The following is a 13,202-nucleotide window of genomic DNA, read 5'->3' as shown; positions in this document are numbered from 1 at the left end:
ATAGGAAGTGCAGGGAAGCTAAGACGAAATGGCTGCAGGAAAAATGTGAAGACATCGAAAAAGATATGATTGCCGGAAGGACAGACTCAGCATACAGGAAAGTCAAAACAACCTTTGGTGACATTAAAAGCAACGGTGGTAACATTAAGAGTGCAACGGGAATTCCACTGTTAAATGCAGAGGAGAGAGCAGATAGGTGGAAAGAATACATAGAGAGCCTCTATGAGGGTGAAGATTTGTCTGATGTGATAGAAGAAGAAACAGGAGTCGATTTAGAAGAGATAGGGGATCCAGTATTAGAATCGGAATTTAAAAGAGCTTCGGAGGACTTACAGTCAAATAAGACAGAAGGGATAGATAACATCCCATCAGAATTTCTAAAATCATTGGGGGAAGTGGCAACAAAACGACTATTCACGTTGGTGTTTAGAATATATGAGTCTGGTGATATACCATCTGACTTTCGGAAAAGCATCATCCACACAATTCCGAAGACGGCAAGAGCTGACAAGTGCGAGAATTATCGCACAATCAGCTTAACAGCTCATGCATCGAAGCTGATTACAAGAATAATATACAGAAGAATGGAAAAGAAAATGGAGAACGCGCTAGGTGACGATCAGTTTGGCTTTAGGAAAAGTAAAGGGACGAGAGAGGCAATTCTGACGTTACGGCTAATAATGGAAACAAGGCTAAAGAAAAATCAAGACACTGTCATAGGATTTGTCGACCTGGAAAAAGCGTTCGACAATATAAAATGGTGCAAGCTGTTAGAGATTCTGAAAAAAGTAGGGGTAAGCTATAGGGAGAGACGGGTCATATACAATATGTACAACAACCAAGAGGGAATAATAAGAGTGGACGATCAAGAACGAAGTGCTCGTATTAAGAAGGGTGTAAGAAAAGGCTGTAGCCTTTCGCCCCTACTCTTCAATCTGGTCATCGAGGAAGCAATGATGGAGATAAAAGAAAGGTTCAGGAGTGGAATTAAAATACAAGGTGAAACGATATCAATGATACTATTCGCTGATGACATTGCTGTCCTGAGTGAAAGTGAAGAAGTATTAAATGATCTGCTGAACGGAATGAACAGTCTAATGAGTACACAGTATGGTTTGAGAGTAAATCGGAGAAAGACGAAGGTAATGAGAAGTAGTAGAAATGAGAAAAGCGAGAAACTTAACATCAGAACTGATGGTCACGAAGTCAACGAAGTTCAGGAATTCTGCTACCTAGGCAGTAAAATAACCAATGACGGACAGAGCAAGGAGAACATCAAAAGCAGACTCGCTATGGCAAAAAAGGCATTTCTGGCCAAGAGAATTCTACTAATATCCAATACCGTCTTTAATTTGTGGAAGAAATGTCTGAGGATGTACGTCTGCAGTACAGCATTGTATGGTAGTGAAACATGGACTGTGGGAAAACCGGAACAGAATAGAATCGAAGCATTTGAGATGTGGTGCTATAGACGAATGTTGAAAATTAGGTGGACTGATAAGGTAAGGAATGAGGAGGTTCTACGCAGAATCGGAGAGGAAAGGAATATGTGGAAAACACTGATAAGGAGAAGGGACAGGATGATAGGACATCTGCTAAGACATGAGGGAATGACTTCCATGGTACTAGAGGGAGCTGTAGAGGGCAAAAACTGTAGAGGAAGACAGAGATTGGAATACGTCAAGCAAATAATTGAGGACGTAGGTTGCAAGTGCTTCTCTGAGATGAAGAGTTTAGCACAGGAAAGGTATTCGTGGCGGGCCGCATCAAACCAGTTAGTAGACTAATGACCAAAAAAAAAAAACCTCTAATAAGATTTCACGGCGGGACCTTATCCTCAGAGTAGCAGATGACCTCGCTGCCTCTTACACACTTCAGACAAAACTCAGTCTCCCCGTACAGGCACTCCATACTGGCATTGGCCAATAAGGAGTTCGAAGTTCTTCTCAAATTCAGGTTTCCTGCAGATAACAAAACTACAAAGGGAAATAAAACGTCAAGTGCAACAAGTATGTGTGCAAAAGATGCCGAACAAAAACTGTTGTCCCAGAGTAGGCAATTCTGTCACGTCCTTTTTCTTAAATATACTTAAATATTTGTAATTATAGTCTGAAGTAATTTGTTCTTATGTTTTTTTCCTTCATTGCAATAACTACAAAAAATGCAGAGCATTTTAGTCATCTACTGCTTTTTAGAATGTTTCACTAATATTTGGTGCTTATCTTATTCTTCTATAAAAGGAAAAATACTATTAATACTCACATAAACAATATGTTTTGATTCAGTTTCAATCTTTTTATAAAGAAAAACATTACAACATTGCTTTACCAAATTTACGAAATATTGTGGAATTTCTTCTGTAACATTTAAAATAAAATAAAAATGTTTACTTAGAGAAAATTCATATTTGACCGTGTACTATTCATTTTAGAGACGTATTGTCAACATGAAGACACTCATAATACCACCCAGATACGAACAAAATGGTGGTTTTCTACTGCGGGTAAAAATGACCCACATGGTATTACCAGGGGTATGGCGAAGTCTAGTTCATTTAGTGTTAGGAAGTGATGGTTGACGCAGATCCACTTGTGGCTCAAGCATGTTCTCACATGGAGGGTGCTGTGCAAGGGGAAGGGTCTACTCAGTGACGCTGTGTTTCAGAATCGCCCACAGCAGGACAGGTCCAGGAGGGGAAAGAGGCTGCAGCTGTGGACCTGGGCGCCCTGCTGGACGCTGGAGACAGCGCCATGGTGACTCTGGTGGCGGGCGACACCCGTCTGGCAGCGCACAGGGCCGTCCTGGCCGCCAGGAGTCCCGTGTTCGCCGCTGTTTTCAGCCACGGCACGCTGGAGGCCACAGTCCCAGACGTGGGGGGCCAGTTGCTGCGCCATATCGTGGCCTACATGTATACCCTGCAGGCCCCGCAGCTGGCCAGAATGGCCCCCCAGCTGCTGGTCGTGGCTGATAAGTACGGCTTGTCAGGCCTGAAGGCACAGTGCGAGCAGCAGTTGGCCTCACAGCTGTCTGTTGAGACTGCGGTGGCCACAGCTGTGCTCGCTATTCGGAACTCCTGTAGCAGCCTTAAGAAGGCCGCCGCCGCCTTCATAAAGACTCATATTTTACACGTGATGGCCACGAAGGGCTGGACAGATGCGCTACATTGTCAGCCTGAAGATCTGATTGAAGTGCTCAAGCTGCTGTCTGAGCCAGCAGCAGAAACCGGGTAAGCACAAGACAAGCTACATGCCTACGTTGTCCAGTCCTGTGTAGTTCTGTGTGTGTGCGTGTATTTCCAGCCCCTGAGTATCTTTACGTGTATGTGTGCTGCAAAATACACCATCACTGACAGACATTTTCTGATATCTCGCGATGCTTTCATTGATTTCTCATGTTAGATTAATGTTGTTGTTGTGGTCTTCAGTCCACAGACTGGTTCGAAGGAGCTCTCTATGCTACTCTATCGTGTGCAAGTTATTTCATCTCCCAGTACCTACTGCAACCAACATCTTACTGAACCAGCTTAATATATTCATGTCTGGGTCTCCCTCTACAGTTTTAACCCCCCCCCCCCCCCCCACGCTGCCCTGCAATACTGAATCAGTGATCCCTTGATGCCTCAGAATATGTCCAACCAACGGATCCCTTCCTTTAGTCAAGTGCTACAAATTCCTCTTCCCCCCAATTCTATTCAATACATCCTCATTAGTTATGTGATCTACCAATCTAATCTCCAGCATTTTTCTGTAGCACCACATTTCGAAAGCTTCTATTCTTTTCTTGTCTAAACTATTTATCATCCATCTTTCACTTCCATACATGGCTACACTCCATACAAATACTTTCAGAAAAGGGTTCCTGACGCTTGAACCTATACTCGATGTTAACAAATATCTCTTCTTCAGAAACGCTATCCTTGCCACTGCTGGTCTACATTTTATATCCCCTCTACTTCGACTATCTTCAGTTACTTTGCTCCCCAAATAGCAAAACTCATCAACTACTTTAAGTTTGTCATTTCCTAATCTAATTCCCTCAGCATCACCTGATTTAATTCAACTAAATTCCATTATCCGCCTTTTGCTTTTGTTGATGTCCATCTTATATCCTCCTTTCAAGACACTGTCCATTTCTTTCAACTGCTCTTCCAGGTCATTTGCTGTCTGTGACAGAATTGCAGTGTTGTCGCCAAACCTCAGAGTCTTTATTTCATCTCCATGGATTTTAATTCCTACTCCTAATTTTTCTTTTTTTCCCTTTACTGCTTGCTCAATATATAGATTGAATAACATCAGGGATAGGCTACAGCTCTGTCTCAGTCCCTTTCCAAACACTGCTTCCCTGTCATGCCTGTCAATTGTTATAGCTGCCATCTAGTTTCTGTGCTAATTGTAAATAGCCTTTCGCTCCCTGTATTTGACCCCTGCCACCCTCAAAATTTGAAAAAGAGTATTCCTCTCAACATTCTCAAAAGCTTTCTCTATGTCCCCAAATCTTACAAACGTAGGTTTACCTACCGTTAATCTATCTTATAAGTCGTAGGGTCAGTATTGCCTCACGTCTTGCAACATTTCTATTGAATCCAAACTGGTCTTCCCGTGCTCGCTTTCTACCATTTCCATTCGTCTGTAAAGAATTCGTGTTTAATATTATGCAGCCTTGACTTGTTAAACTGTAATATTCACACCTGCTTGATTTAGAGAAGTACTAGATCCAACTGGGTTTATTAACGGATAGGTTAGGTTAAAAAAGTCATCTTAGAACTAAATTATTCGTTGATTTATAAGTGGTTTTAACATTATTTGCGGTCATTACTTGTACTGAACTGCATATGTGGAACAGCCTTATAGGTTCTGGTGTAAAGTATCTGAATAAGTGGTAAATTTGCCATTTCAGTGGTGGACACAGTGATGTGCTGCTCACAGCAGATGTACCGTGGACAACAAGATGTGTAGTACGAGCAGCCAGGGCAGCGAGCCTACAGGCTTTATTCTGTGTGCTGTGCAATTCACTATAAATCTCTTTACTCACTATTACATATATTGTTCTCTGCTGTCTCTGCTGGTGTTCACAATGAGATACTTACAAGTGACATATGCTGCATAAAGGAAAGATGACGTTGATCAACAAGCGTGTAGTCCGACATTAACACCAGGAACTCTGCAGCGCAGTTCAAAGAGATCAGAAAAGAATTTAAAACTTTCCATCTCTGATGTTGTCATGACATAAATATTAAACCTTGGAAAAAATAGGTGCTGTACAGAAAACGGTCAGACTGATCGCTATTTCCACATTACTACTGCAGTTTGATTTCTATGTTTCTCCTTCACTTTCTATGTTCATTTCTGAAATATACCTACGGTTACAGAACAAACTTTGTTTATTCTCCCCAAGTAGTACAGTGTTATAAGATACACGTCTTAAGATGTGTGCTAGGTTCCAAGAAGAAGGGTGCGGGGCTGAATAGAATCATGAGGAAGACTTCCGTTGCAGGAGGTGACACAAGTACGTCTGCAGGAAGCTGTAGGTACTTACTCCTCAAACAGCCTGCGGCCACTTCAGGAGACAACAGACCAGTCTCTACAACTCAGAAAGATCCACAAAATGCGCAGATCCACACAACGCTTCCCATTTCCTTTCGCATTTTGTTCAGTTGTTCCAAAGGATATATGCTGTAATTTGGACATTCCCATTCTCTAGCACATTAGGAGAGGTGGTTTTATTAGTCAAAACGCTGTATGTGCTTCTTGGTGGAACATCTGTCAGTTGTCTAGCAACCTGCCGGCCTTGCTTGTACTTCTCCATGCTGTTTCTAAAGGCTGCCCAAAGAACTTCACAGTGTTAGGACCTTCCCTAGCCCATACATTGCAGTTACAGATACATCTCCCACAATATGAGTATTCATAAGACCTTTTGTCTCATTATCATTTTTATATGCTATATCACTTAACAAATGCACCATTAAATCCTAACGCCCAATAGTTTTCAATATATATATATATATATATATATATATATATATATATATATATATATATATATATATATATATATGTGTGTGATATATATGTGTGTGTGTGTGTGTGTGTGTGTGTGTGTGTGTGTGTGTGTGAGTGTGTGTGTGTTCAGAAATTTCCGTTAGAGACTTATATGATTTGTAGAGGGGAGTGAGAACTGGAATCCATGTCCAGAAACATACCGTTTCCCTCCTATGACGGTCTCAGTTCAGATGTTTAACTCATCCAGTTCTGCTTGAGCAGCTGAGTTGGGCGTGATGCAGTACAGTTATTAGATAAAAATTCGAAAGAAACACAGCGAAAGATCCCTTTATCAGCTAAGCCTCTTGTTTGTATTATCACTTAAATATTGTGTGTTCACATTACCCCAAAACAAAAAATCTACCTAGCATACTGTACATGCAGAAGGTAATGTTTAAGTTTTAATGAAAACAAATGTGCGGAACTGATAAATGGATGCTTCGTTATGTTTACTTTCGGACTGTTACCTAATAACTGTACTACATCATGCCTAATTCACTTCCTGAAGCAGAATTGCATGATTTAAACATGTGAACTCAAACTGTCGTAGAATGCATACAGTACGTTTCCAGACGGGGTTCCTGTACAAAATACTACGTGCTCTCTCCCCTTTAAAAGTCCTAGTAGTTTGTAAAGAGAATTTCCAAACACGCTATGTATGCTTCCATCACTGATAGAGTTTCCACTTATCAATCTGTATCTTCTCCTCACTTGTAGCAACCACAGTTTACTTTAGTCACATGTAATGACTAATAATGATTTAATGCGTCTTTACACAACTTTACATTGTCTCCTGTGTTATGTAACCCATGTCTCCTTAATTTAAATCCAACTCTTTCCTTCGTTCTACAGCAAATCTCCTTATCACAGTCTCATAGAACTGTATATGTAGAATATAAGAATTAAACAGAATTTCTATTTTCATTCGAATAACAACTTACGATTACATATCTTGCATAAGTGTATGTATAGAGTACTTTGCCTTTTTTTATCTTAATGCTCAATGTTCGCTAGTTTATTGAGAATGCTCGTTGGCCAATGTGAAACAAATATATTTACTTGCCTATTTTGGTGACAGTTAAACGTATTAAGGGAGTAGCTGCTCAGTATCACACATTCTGTAACCCTTGCTTCTCTAAATTTCTTTTGGTGCACAGTTCAGAATCTACTCTTCTGTAGTTTACCAACTGTGCATCCTACAGCCAAGTCGCTAACAGCTACCGATACTATCTGATGATAATGGTACAAGTTGAACATGTAAAGATTATTTCCATTTTTATTTCTGTGGGAATGTTGTTTTTATGTATTTAAACTACGCTGATGACTAGTTGTCATATCAGTTCTACCTAAATGTTGACCTTAGCTTGTATCTTTTATTTGTACTTTAATTTATTCAGCCTGTTGTTTGCTAAGCGATGCTACTAGTGTGGGGGCTAAACCGATTAGCACAGGGGTAAGTGTCTCAGAGGACCCACTACTGATGTTGAAAGTGTGTGTTCTATTAGTTGTGTCTGGACAAATTCTCAGCAGCATTGTCTGCAGTAGGCTGCCCTCTGTCCTCTGCGTGCACTGCGTGACCACACCCTGTGTCTCTGCACAGCACTCCAGCCGCTGGAGACAGCGAGGTCACCCCCACCAGTGAGCTGCACATGGGCCACAAAAACTGCAGCAGGGCTCCTGTTCCAGATGCAAAGCACACAGCTACCTGCCCCACTCCCACATTTGATGATGCTTCCGTCTCTTTCCTGAGGTGAGTACTGTCGCTATACATGCACGATTTCCACATTCACTATACCACTTATGAGGGCGTTAGCCAAGTGATCTTATCCAAACACAGAATTTCACTTTATTGTATTTTTCGATAAAATACACTCCTGGAAATGGAAAAAAGAACACATTGACACCGGTGTGTCAGACCCACCATACTTGCTCCGGACACTGCGAGAGGGCTGTACAAGCAATGATCACACGCACGGCACAGCGGACACACCAGGAACCGCGGTGTTGGCCGTCGAATGGCGCTAGCTGTGCAGCATTTGTGCACCGCCGCCGTCAGTGTCAGCCAGTTTGCCGTGGCATACGGAGCTCCATCGCAGTCTTTAACACTGGTAGCATGCCGCAACAGCGTGGACGTGAACCGTATGTGCAGTTGACGGACTTTGAGCGAGGGCGTATAGTGGGCATGCGGGAGGCCGGGTGGACGTACCGCCGAATTGCTCAACACGTGGGGCGTGAGGTCTCCACAGTACATCGATGTTGTCGCCAGTGGTCGGCGGAAGGTGCACGTGCCCGTCGACCTGGGACCGGACCGCAGCGACGCACGGATGCACGCCAAGATCGTAGGATCCTACGCAGTGCCGTAGGGGACCGCACCGCCACTTCCCAGCAAATTAGGGACGCTGTTGCTCCTGGGGTATCGGCGAGGACCATTCGCAACCGTCTCCATGAAGCTGGGCTACGGTCCCGCACACCGTTAGGCCGTCTTCCGCTCACGCCCCAACATCGTGCAGCCCGCCTCCAGTGGTGTCGCGACAGGCGTGAATGGAGGGACGAATGGAGACGTGTCGTCTTCAGCGATGAGAGTCGCTTCTGCCTTGGTGCCAATGATGGTCGTATGCGTGTTTGGCGCCGTGCAGGTGAGCGCCACAATCAGGACTGCATACGACCGAGGCACGCAGGGCCAACACCCGGCATCATGGTGTGGGGAGCGATCTCCTACACTGGCCGTACACCACTGGTGATCGTCGAGGGGACACTGAATAGTGCACGGTACATCCAAACCGTCATCGAACCCATCGTTCTACCATTCCTAGACCGGCAAGGGAACTTGCTGTTCCAACAGGACAATGCACGTCCGCATGTATCCCGTGTCACCCAACGTGCTCTAGAGGGTGTAAGTCAACTACCCTGGCCAGCAAGATCTCCGGATCTGTCCCCCATTGAGCATGTTTGGGACTGGATGAAGCGTCGTCTCATGCGGTCTGCACGTCCAGCACGAACGCTGGTCCAACTGAGGCGCCAGGTGGAAATGGCATGGCAAGCCGTTCCACAGGACTACATACAGCATCTCTACGATCGTCTCCATGGGAGAATAGCAGCCTGTATTGCTGCGAAAGGTGGATATAGACTGTACTAGTGCCGACATTGTGCATGCTCTGTTGCCTGTGTCTATGTGCCTGTGGTTCTGTCAGTGTGATCATGTGATGTATCTGACCCCAGGAATGTGTCAATAAAGTTTCCCCTTCCTGGGACAATGAATTCACGGTGTTCTTATTTCAATTTCCAGGAGTGTATAAGTTATAATTGTCAAGGATCGGAATTTTATTTGTTAATTTTTGATGTTTGTGTAAGCATGTATCATAGTGTTTCTCGAGATATTTTTGTGGGAACAGAGTGTGAATTACAACCTGTTCAGACCACAATTGGTCCACTCATGCAGTTATTTGACAAAGGTACCATAAACAACTTTTACTCTCCAAATGTAGTGAATGAATAGGTGTGTCGGGTGAAAGCTATCATTTCAGTGGTGGTTTCCCATCTCCTAAAGTAAATTTGTATCAAATTGGTGTTACAGCTACATCTTTGCATTGTAACTAAAATATTACTTTAATGTGAATAAATAATTATGTACAAGTTCGTTATGGTCGTCAAAAGGAAATGATGATGGGTCATTATGAAGGAAAAGATGTAAAAATAATATCCATCAGGAGAATAAGGTTATGGAATGTTGTAGAGTGAAGTTTAATTTTTATGTGATTTCCTGCACTTTTTCTTCAAATTAGTTTTTGACGTTTCAGTATTTAGTAACAGCTGAAAACTTGCGCCATACTGGGTGTACAATACTTGTTTAACATTTGCAACAAGCAGCCTTAACTAGTAGGCCATCCTATCAAACGACCTCACTTATTTCCATGTTCATTTTGCAGACACTCTAATTACGTTTCACGGGATGAGCCGGAATAGCACCATTGAATGAATGGCGTCTGTAAGAGACGGAGGTTCAGTCTGCCACGAGAGCTGAATATGAGGTCGTCTAGCAGTAGTTGTTGGAAATCATTTGTTGGAACATCAGCCTCAACGAAACTGGGAGTCACACGTGCAGTCGTGTGGCGAGGCAGCCTAGTAGTAAAGGCGACTGCTTGTGATGAGCGAGAAATACGTATTCGACATCCAGTATGGGACAAATTTTCGGTGGTCACTACATAATGGTCAAGATGGCTGCTCATGTTAATCCGGCAATCCAGCTGCGCGTGTGGTCAGGTCGAGTCGTGTGTAGTGGCGTACGACGTCTTCTGTAAACAAATCCCTGCAATTGACAGTGTGTCACAGGTGTTGTGGGTACAGATCTTGACTCAGCATGGGGAAATTTCTGCGTAAATGGATCCTGATATCGACTTATATTAATGCAAATCGATTGTCGATGGTAGCAGATAATGGTAGATGACTTTACGAAAAACTGTGAGTGCACATTGCATTACATTTGTTACATATTTAAAGACCTGCTACCTGACATTTTAAAAAGCATGTCGTGCATTATGCAATTTTACATATAATACTGCATTGTTCTACATCACTAGTAAAATTAGTTTTGAACTATAAAAGGAGGGTAATAACAATGAATTACAAAGTAAATTAAATTAGTTGTAGGAAATAGAGTATTAATAAATGATATTAATTAGAACAGAAAATAGAAACATGGGAAAGGAATGATCTCCAAATATTATTTTACTGTTAAAACAAAATATAACATATAAATTATGATTTGTGTGGTTGCCATTCCATGTGGGAGGGCCTTGGCAGAAACCTTACTAAATGAAATACATCACGAGTGACTGCGAGTGTATTTGTTTATACTGTCTATGGAGCAGCGACACTAATTAGATCTTGTCTAGGGCATACTATTGCACTATTTGTGTTGCCATGGCTAGATGTAGTTACCCATATACATGTCGTATGTGTGCTGTTATCTTGTATGTCTCTGAGCATGATGTTTTTATCTTTAAGCAATGTCATAGGCTGGAGTGGAACCACAGTACCTAAAGATTCGCCTCACCATATAGCATATTCCTTAGATGTAATGAGTGTCTCAGTTCTTCAATTAGTCGTTTTCCTTCCCATTTTTAACTGTTGCATTGAAAATGCATATCAGGTAAATGAAAAAATCACATGCGATGCCTCCTTTCTTATAGTTATCTTTCTTTGTCTGTTTCAGGTATTGAACATCTTATGAGTCTTTGTCTGATGTTGTTGCTGTGCTTGTGTCATTTTCTGTTCCCGCATTTACGTCAATGTCTGTGGTGTGTCTGAGTTTGTGTCCTCCCAAGGATCGTGTTGTTGTGGTTGTTATGTGCTTGTCTGAGATCTGCCTTATGAGTTTCCTCGTCTGTAGATTTCGTGCAGTGTTCTTGAAACATTAACAGTTGCGTTGCTTAGAGCACACTATTTGTCTGGGTCTCGTAGCATTTCTTTGATGTCGTTATGCTCTGTTACAGATCTTACATGTGTGAGGGTGTTGAATGTAATGTCACATGTTCAGGAGACCCATATTCCCCACATGTGCGTGTAGTACTTTAGCTAAGGCCCACTCCGTTCAAGCCCAGTCGCAATGTGAACAACGGCACGGCTTGGATCCGTATGCTTCTGATGAAGCTGTACCTGTAAATTGTGGAAGAAGGAGAAAACACGATGGCCTTTGTCGGTCATCTCCCAGTCCATTTTTCAGGTCTCAAGGTGGCTGTTATTTAATTGACTCGTGTCTGCAAAGTTTTCCCCTGTTATTACTGGAATCTTGTAGTGTGTACCCCTCATGACCCAGCACACCGCCGCTCTGTGGTGGATAATGACGTCAATGCGGCAAGACCCCAGATCCACACACAAGGCTTCTACTGACGTGGTGCCAAAAGCACGCAGCATTCTGAGTAGCATGCTCCTCTGTCCTAGCCTCACTGTGCTTCCATAGGCCACTGGACACAGGCAGTGTGTTTATGCACCTGCTGCGAAGCATAGTAAGGCTCCCAAGAGAGCTGTATTACATGTTTGTAGTGAATGCACAGGACCATATAGTGATTTCATTGCTAATGCACTTACTGTTAAAGTCAAATACTATGTATTTTGCATGTGAACAATGCGTATACATGCCCTCAATTAGCAACAATGACAGTATTCAACATGCTTTCTTAATATAATTAAGGTGTAATAAAATAAGCTATTGTGTGACATACGAATTTCTTTATTATTCAAGGGGATATATGGGAGCGAAAGAAGAATTGTAAAGTTTATAGTTTGGTACAAAGTCCATACGTGAATTTAAGGAAACACAACGCCTGCTCCACAGAGATTCCAGTACTTCGTGCTTTGGTGAACCAGGACAGTAAGCCATGGGCATGCATAAACTGTAGATTCAATTTACATTTAGAAGCCTCGTACGCCATAGGTGGACAATACAATTCACACACAATGATACATAATCATGGAAGACAGGACACTTATTCTGAAGTTATATCACGAACTGGTAACTGACAAGCATTTGCCAAATGTCGTGCATAAAAGTAATGCAGGTGATGTAACACAAGAAGAGGTGCATGCTAACAGCCAACGAGAAGAAAGTATACAAAAAAATTATTAAAGAGACAGACCACAGCGGGAATCTGTAGAAATGCCAGGTACCTCTCTGCTTGAGGTGACAAGCAAACATGCATACCGCAAAACATACAACATCGTTATGCACAGTGTACATACTGTTGAGGAAAAAGTTTAAAATATATTGTATGTAGTATATTCAAAATTAGTGAATCTCAGTAAAGTACGTGACAGAAAAGGAATTATACCAATTTATAGAGTTACGAAAACCTGAGGGACGCAATCCTAATAAAATATCAAAAAGCGATGAGGGAACTACTGGAGAAGGAAATAAATGTTAGAACAGAACACAAACAAACTACGACAGTATTTAAAAGACTGGTCGAGAATTGTGTTAGTAAGGATAACAAGAAGAGAGCAGAACGTGTATCGAGAAAGACTTTTGTTATGCATGGTTCCAATAAGCACATCGATGTACAGGTAGAAGAAAGTTAAGACCTTCCTCGCTGACGGCTGTGCGAAGGCGTAAAACAACTTACATAAAAGATCACAAGTTATGAAAGACTAAGTGCCTACGAATGATAG

General features: G+C 42.2%; 1 protein-coding gene across 1 annotated transcript in view; it reads left to right on the top strand.

The window, feature by feature from the left end:
* Nucleotides 1-13,202, top strand: part of LOC124720356 (ankyrin-3-like) — a 59,981-nt gene that overhangs the window by 28,898 nt on the left and 17,881 nt on the right. The window contains exons 4-5 of the mRNA XM_047245684.1: nt 2,665-3,226; nt 7,639-7,788. Of these exons, the coding sequence (XP_047101640.1) occupies nt 2,665-3,226; nt 7,639-7,788 (712 nt within the window). The remainder of the gene's footprint in view (nt 1-2,664; nt 3,227-7,638; nt 7,789-13,202) is intronic.

This window comes from Schistocerca piceifrons, chromosome 11 (genome assembly GCF_021461385.2).
Source record: "Schistocerca piceifrons isolate TAMUIC-IGC-003096 chromosome 11, iqSchPice1.1, whole genome shotgun sequence".
Classification (NCBI taxonomy): Eukaryota; Metazoa; Arthropoda; class Insecta; order Orthoptera; family Acrididae; genus Schistocerca; species Schistocerca piceifrons.
The sequence above is the reverse complement of the archived record's forward strand: the minus strand, read 5'-3'. Positions and strand labels throughout refer to the sequence as shown.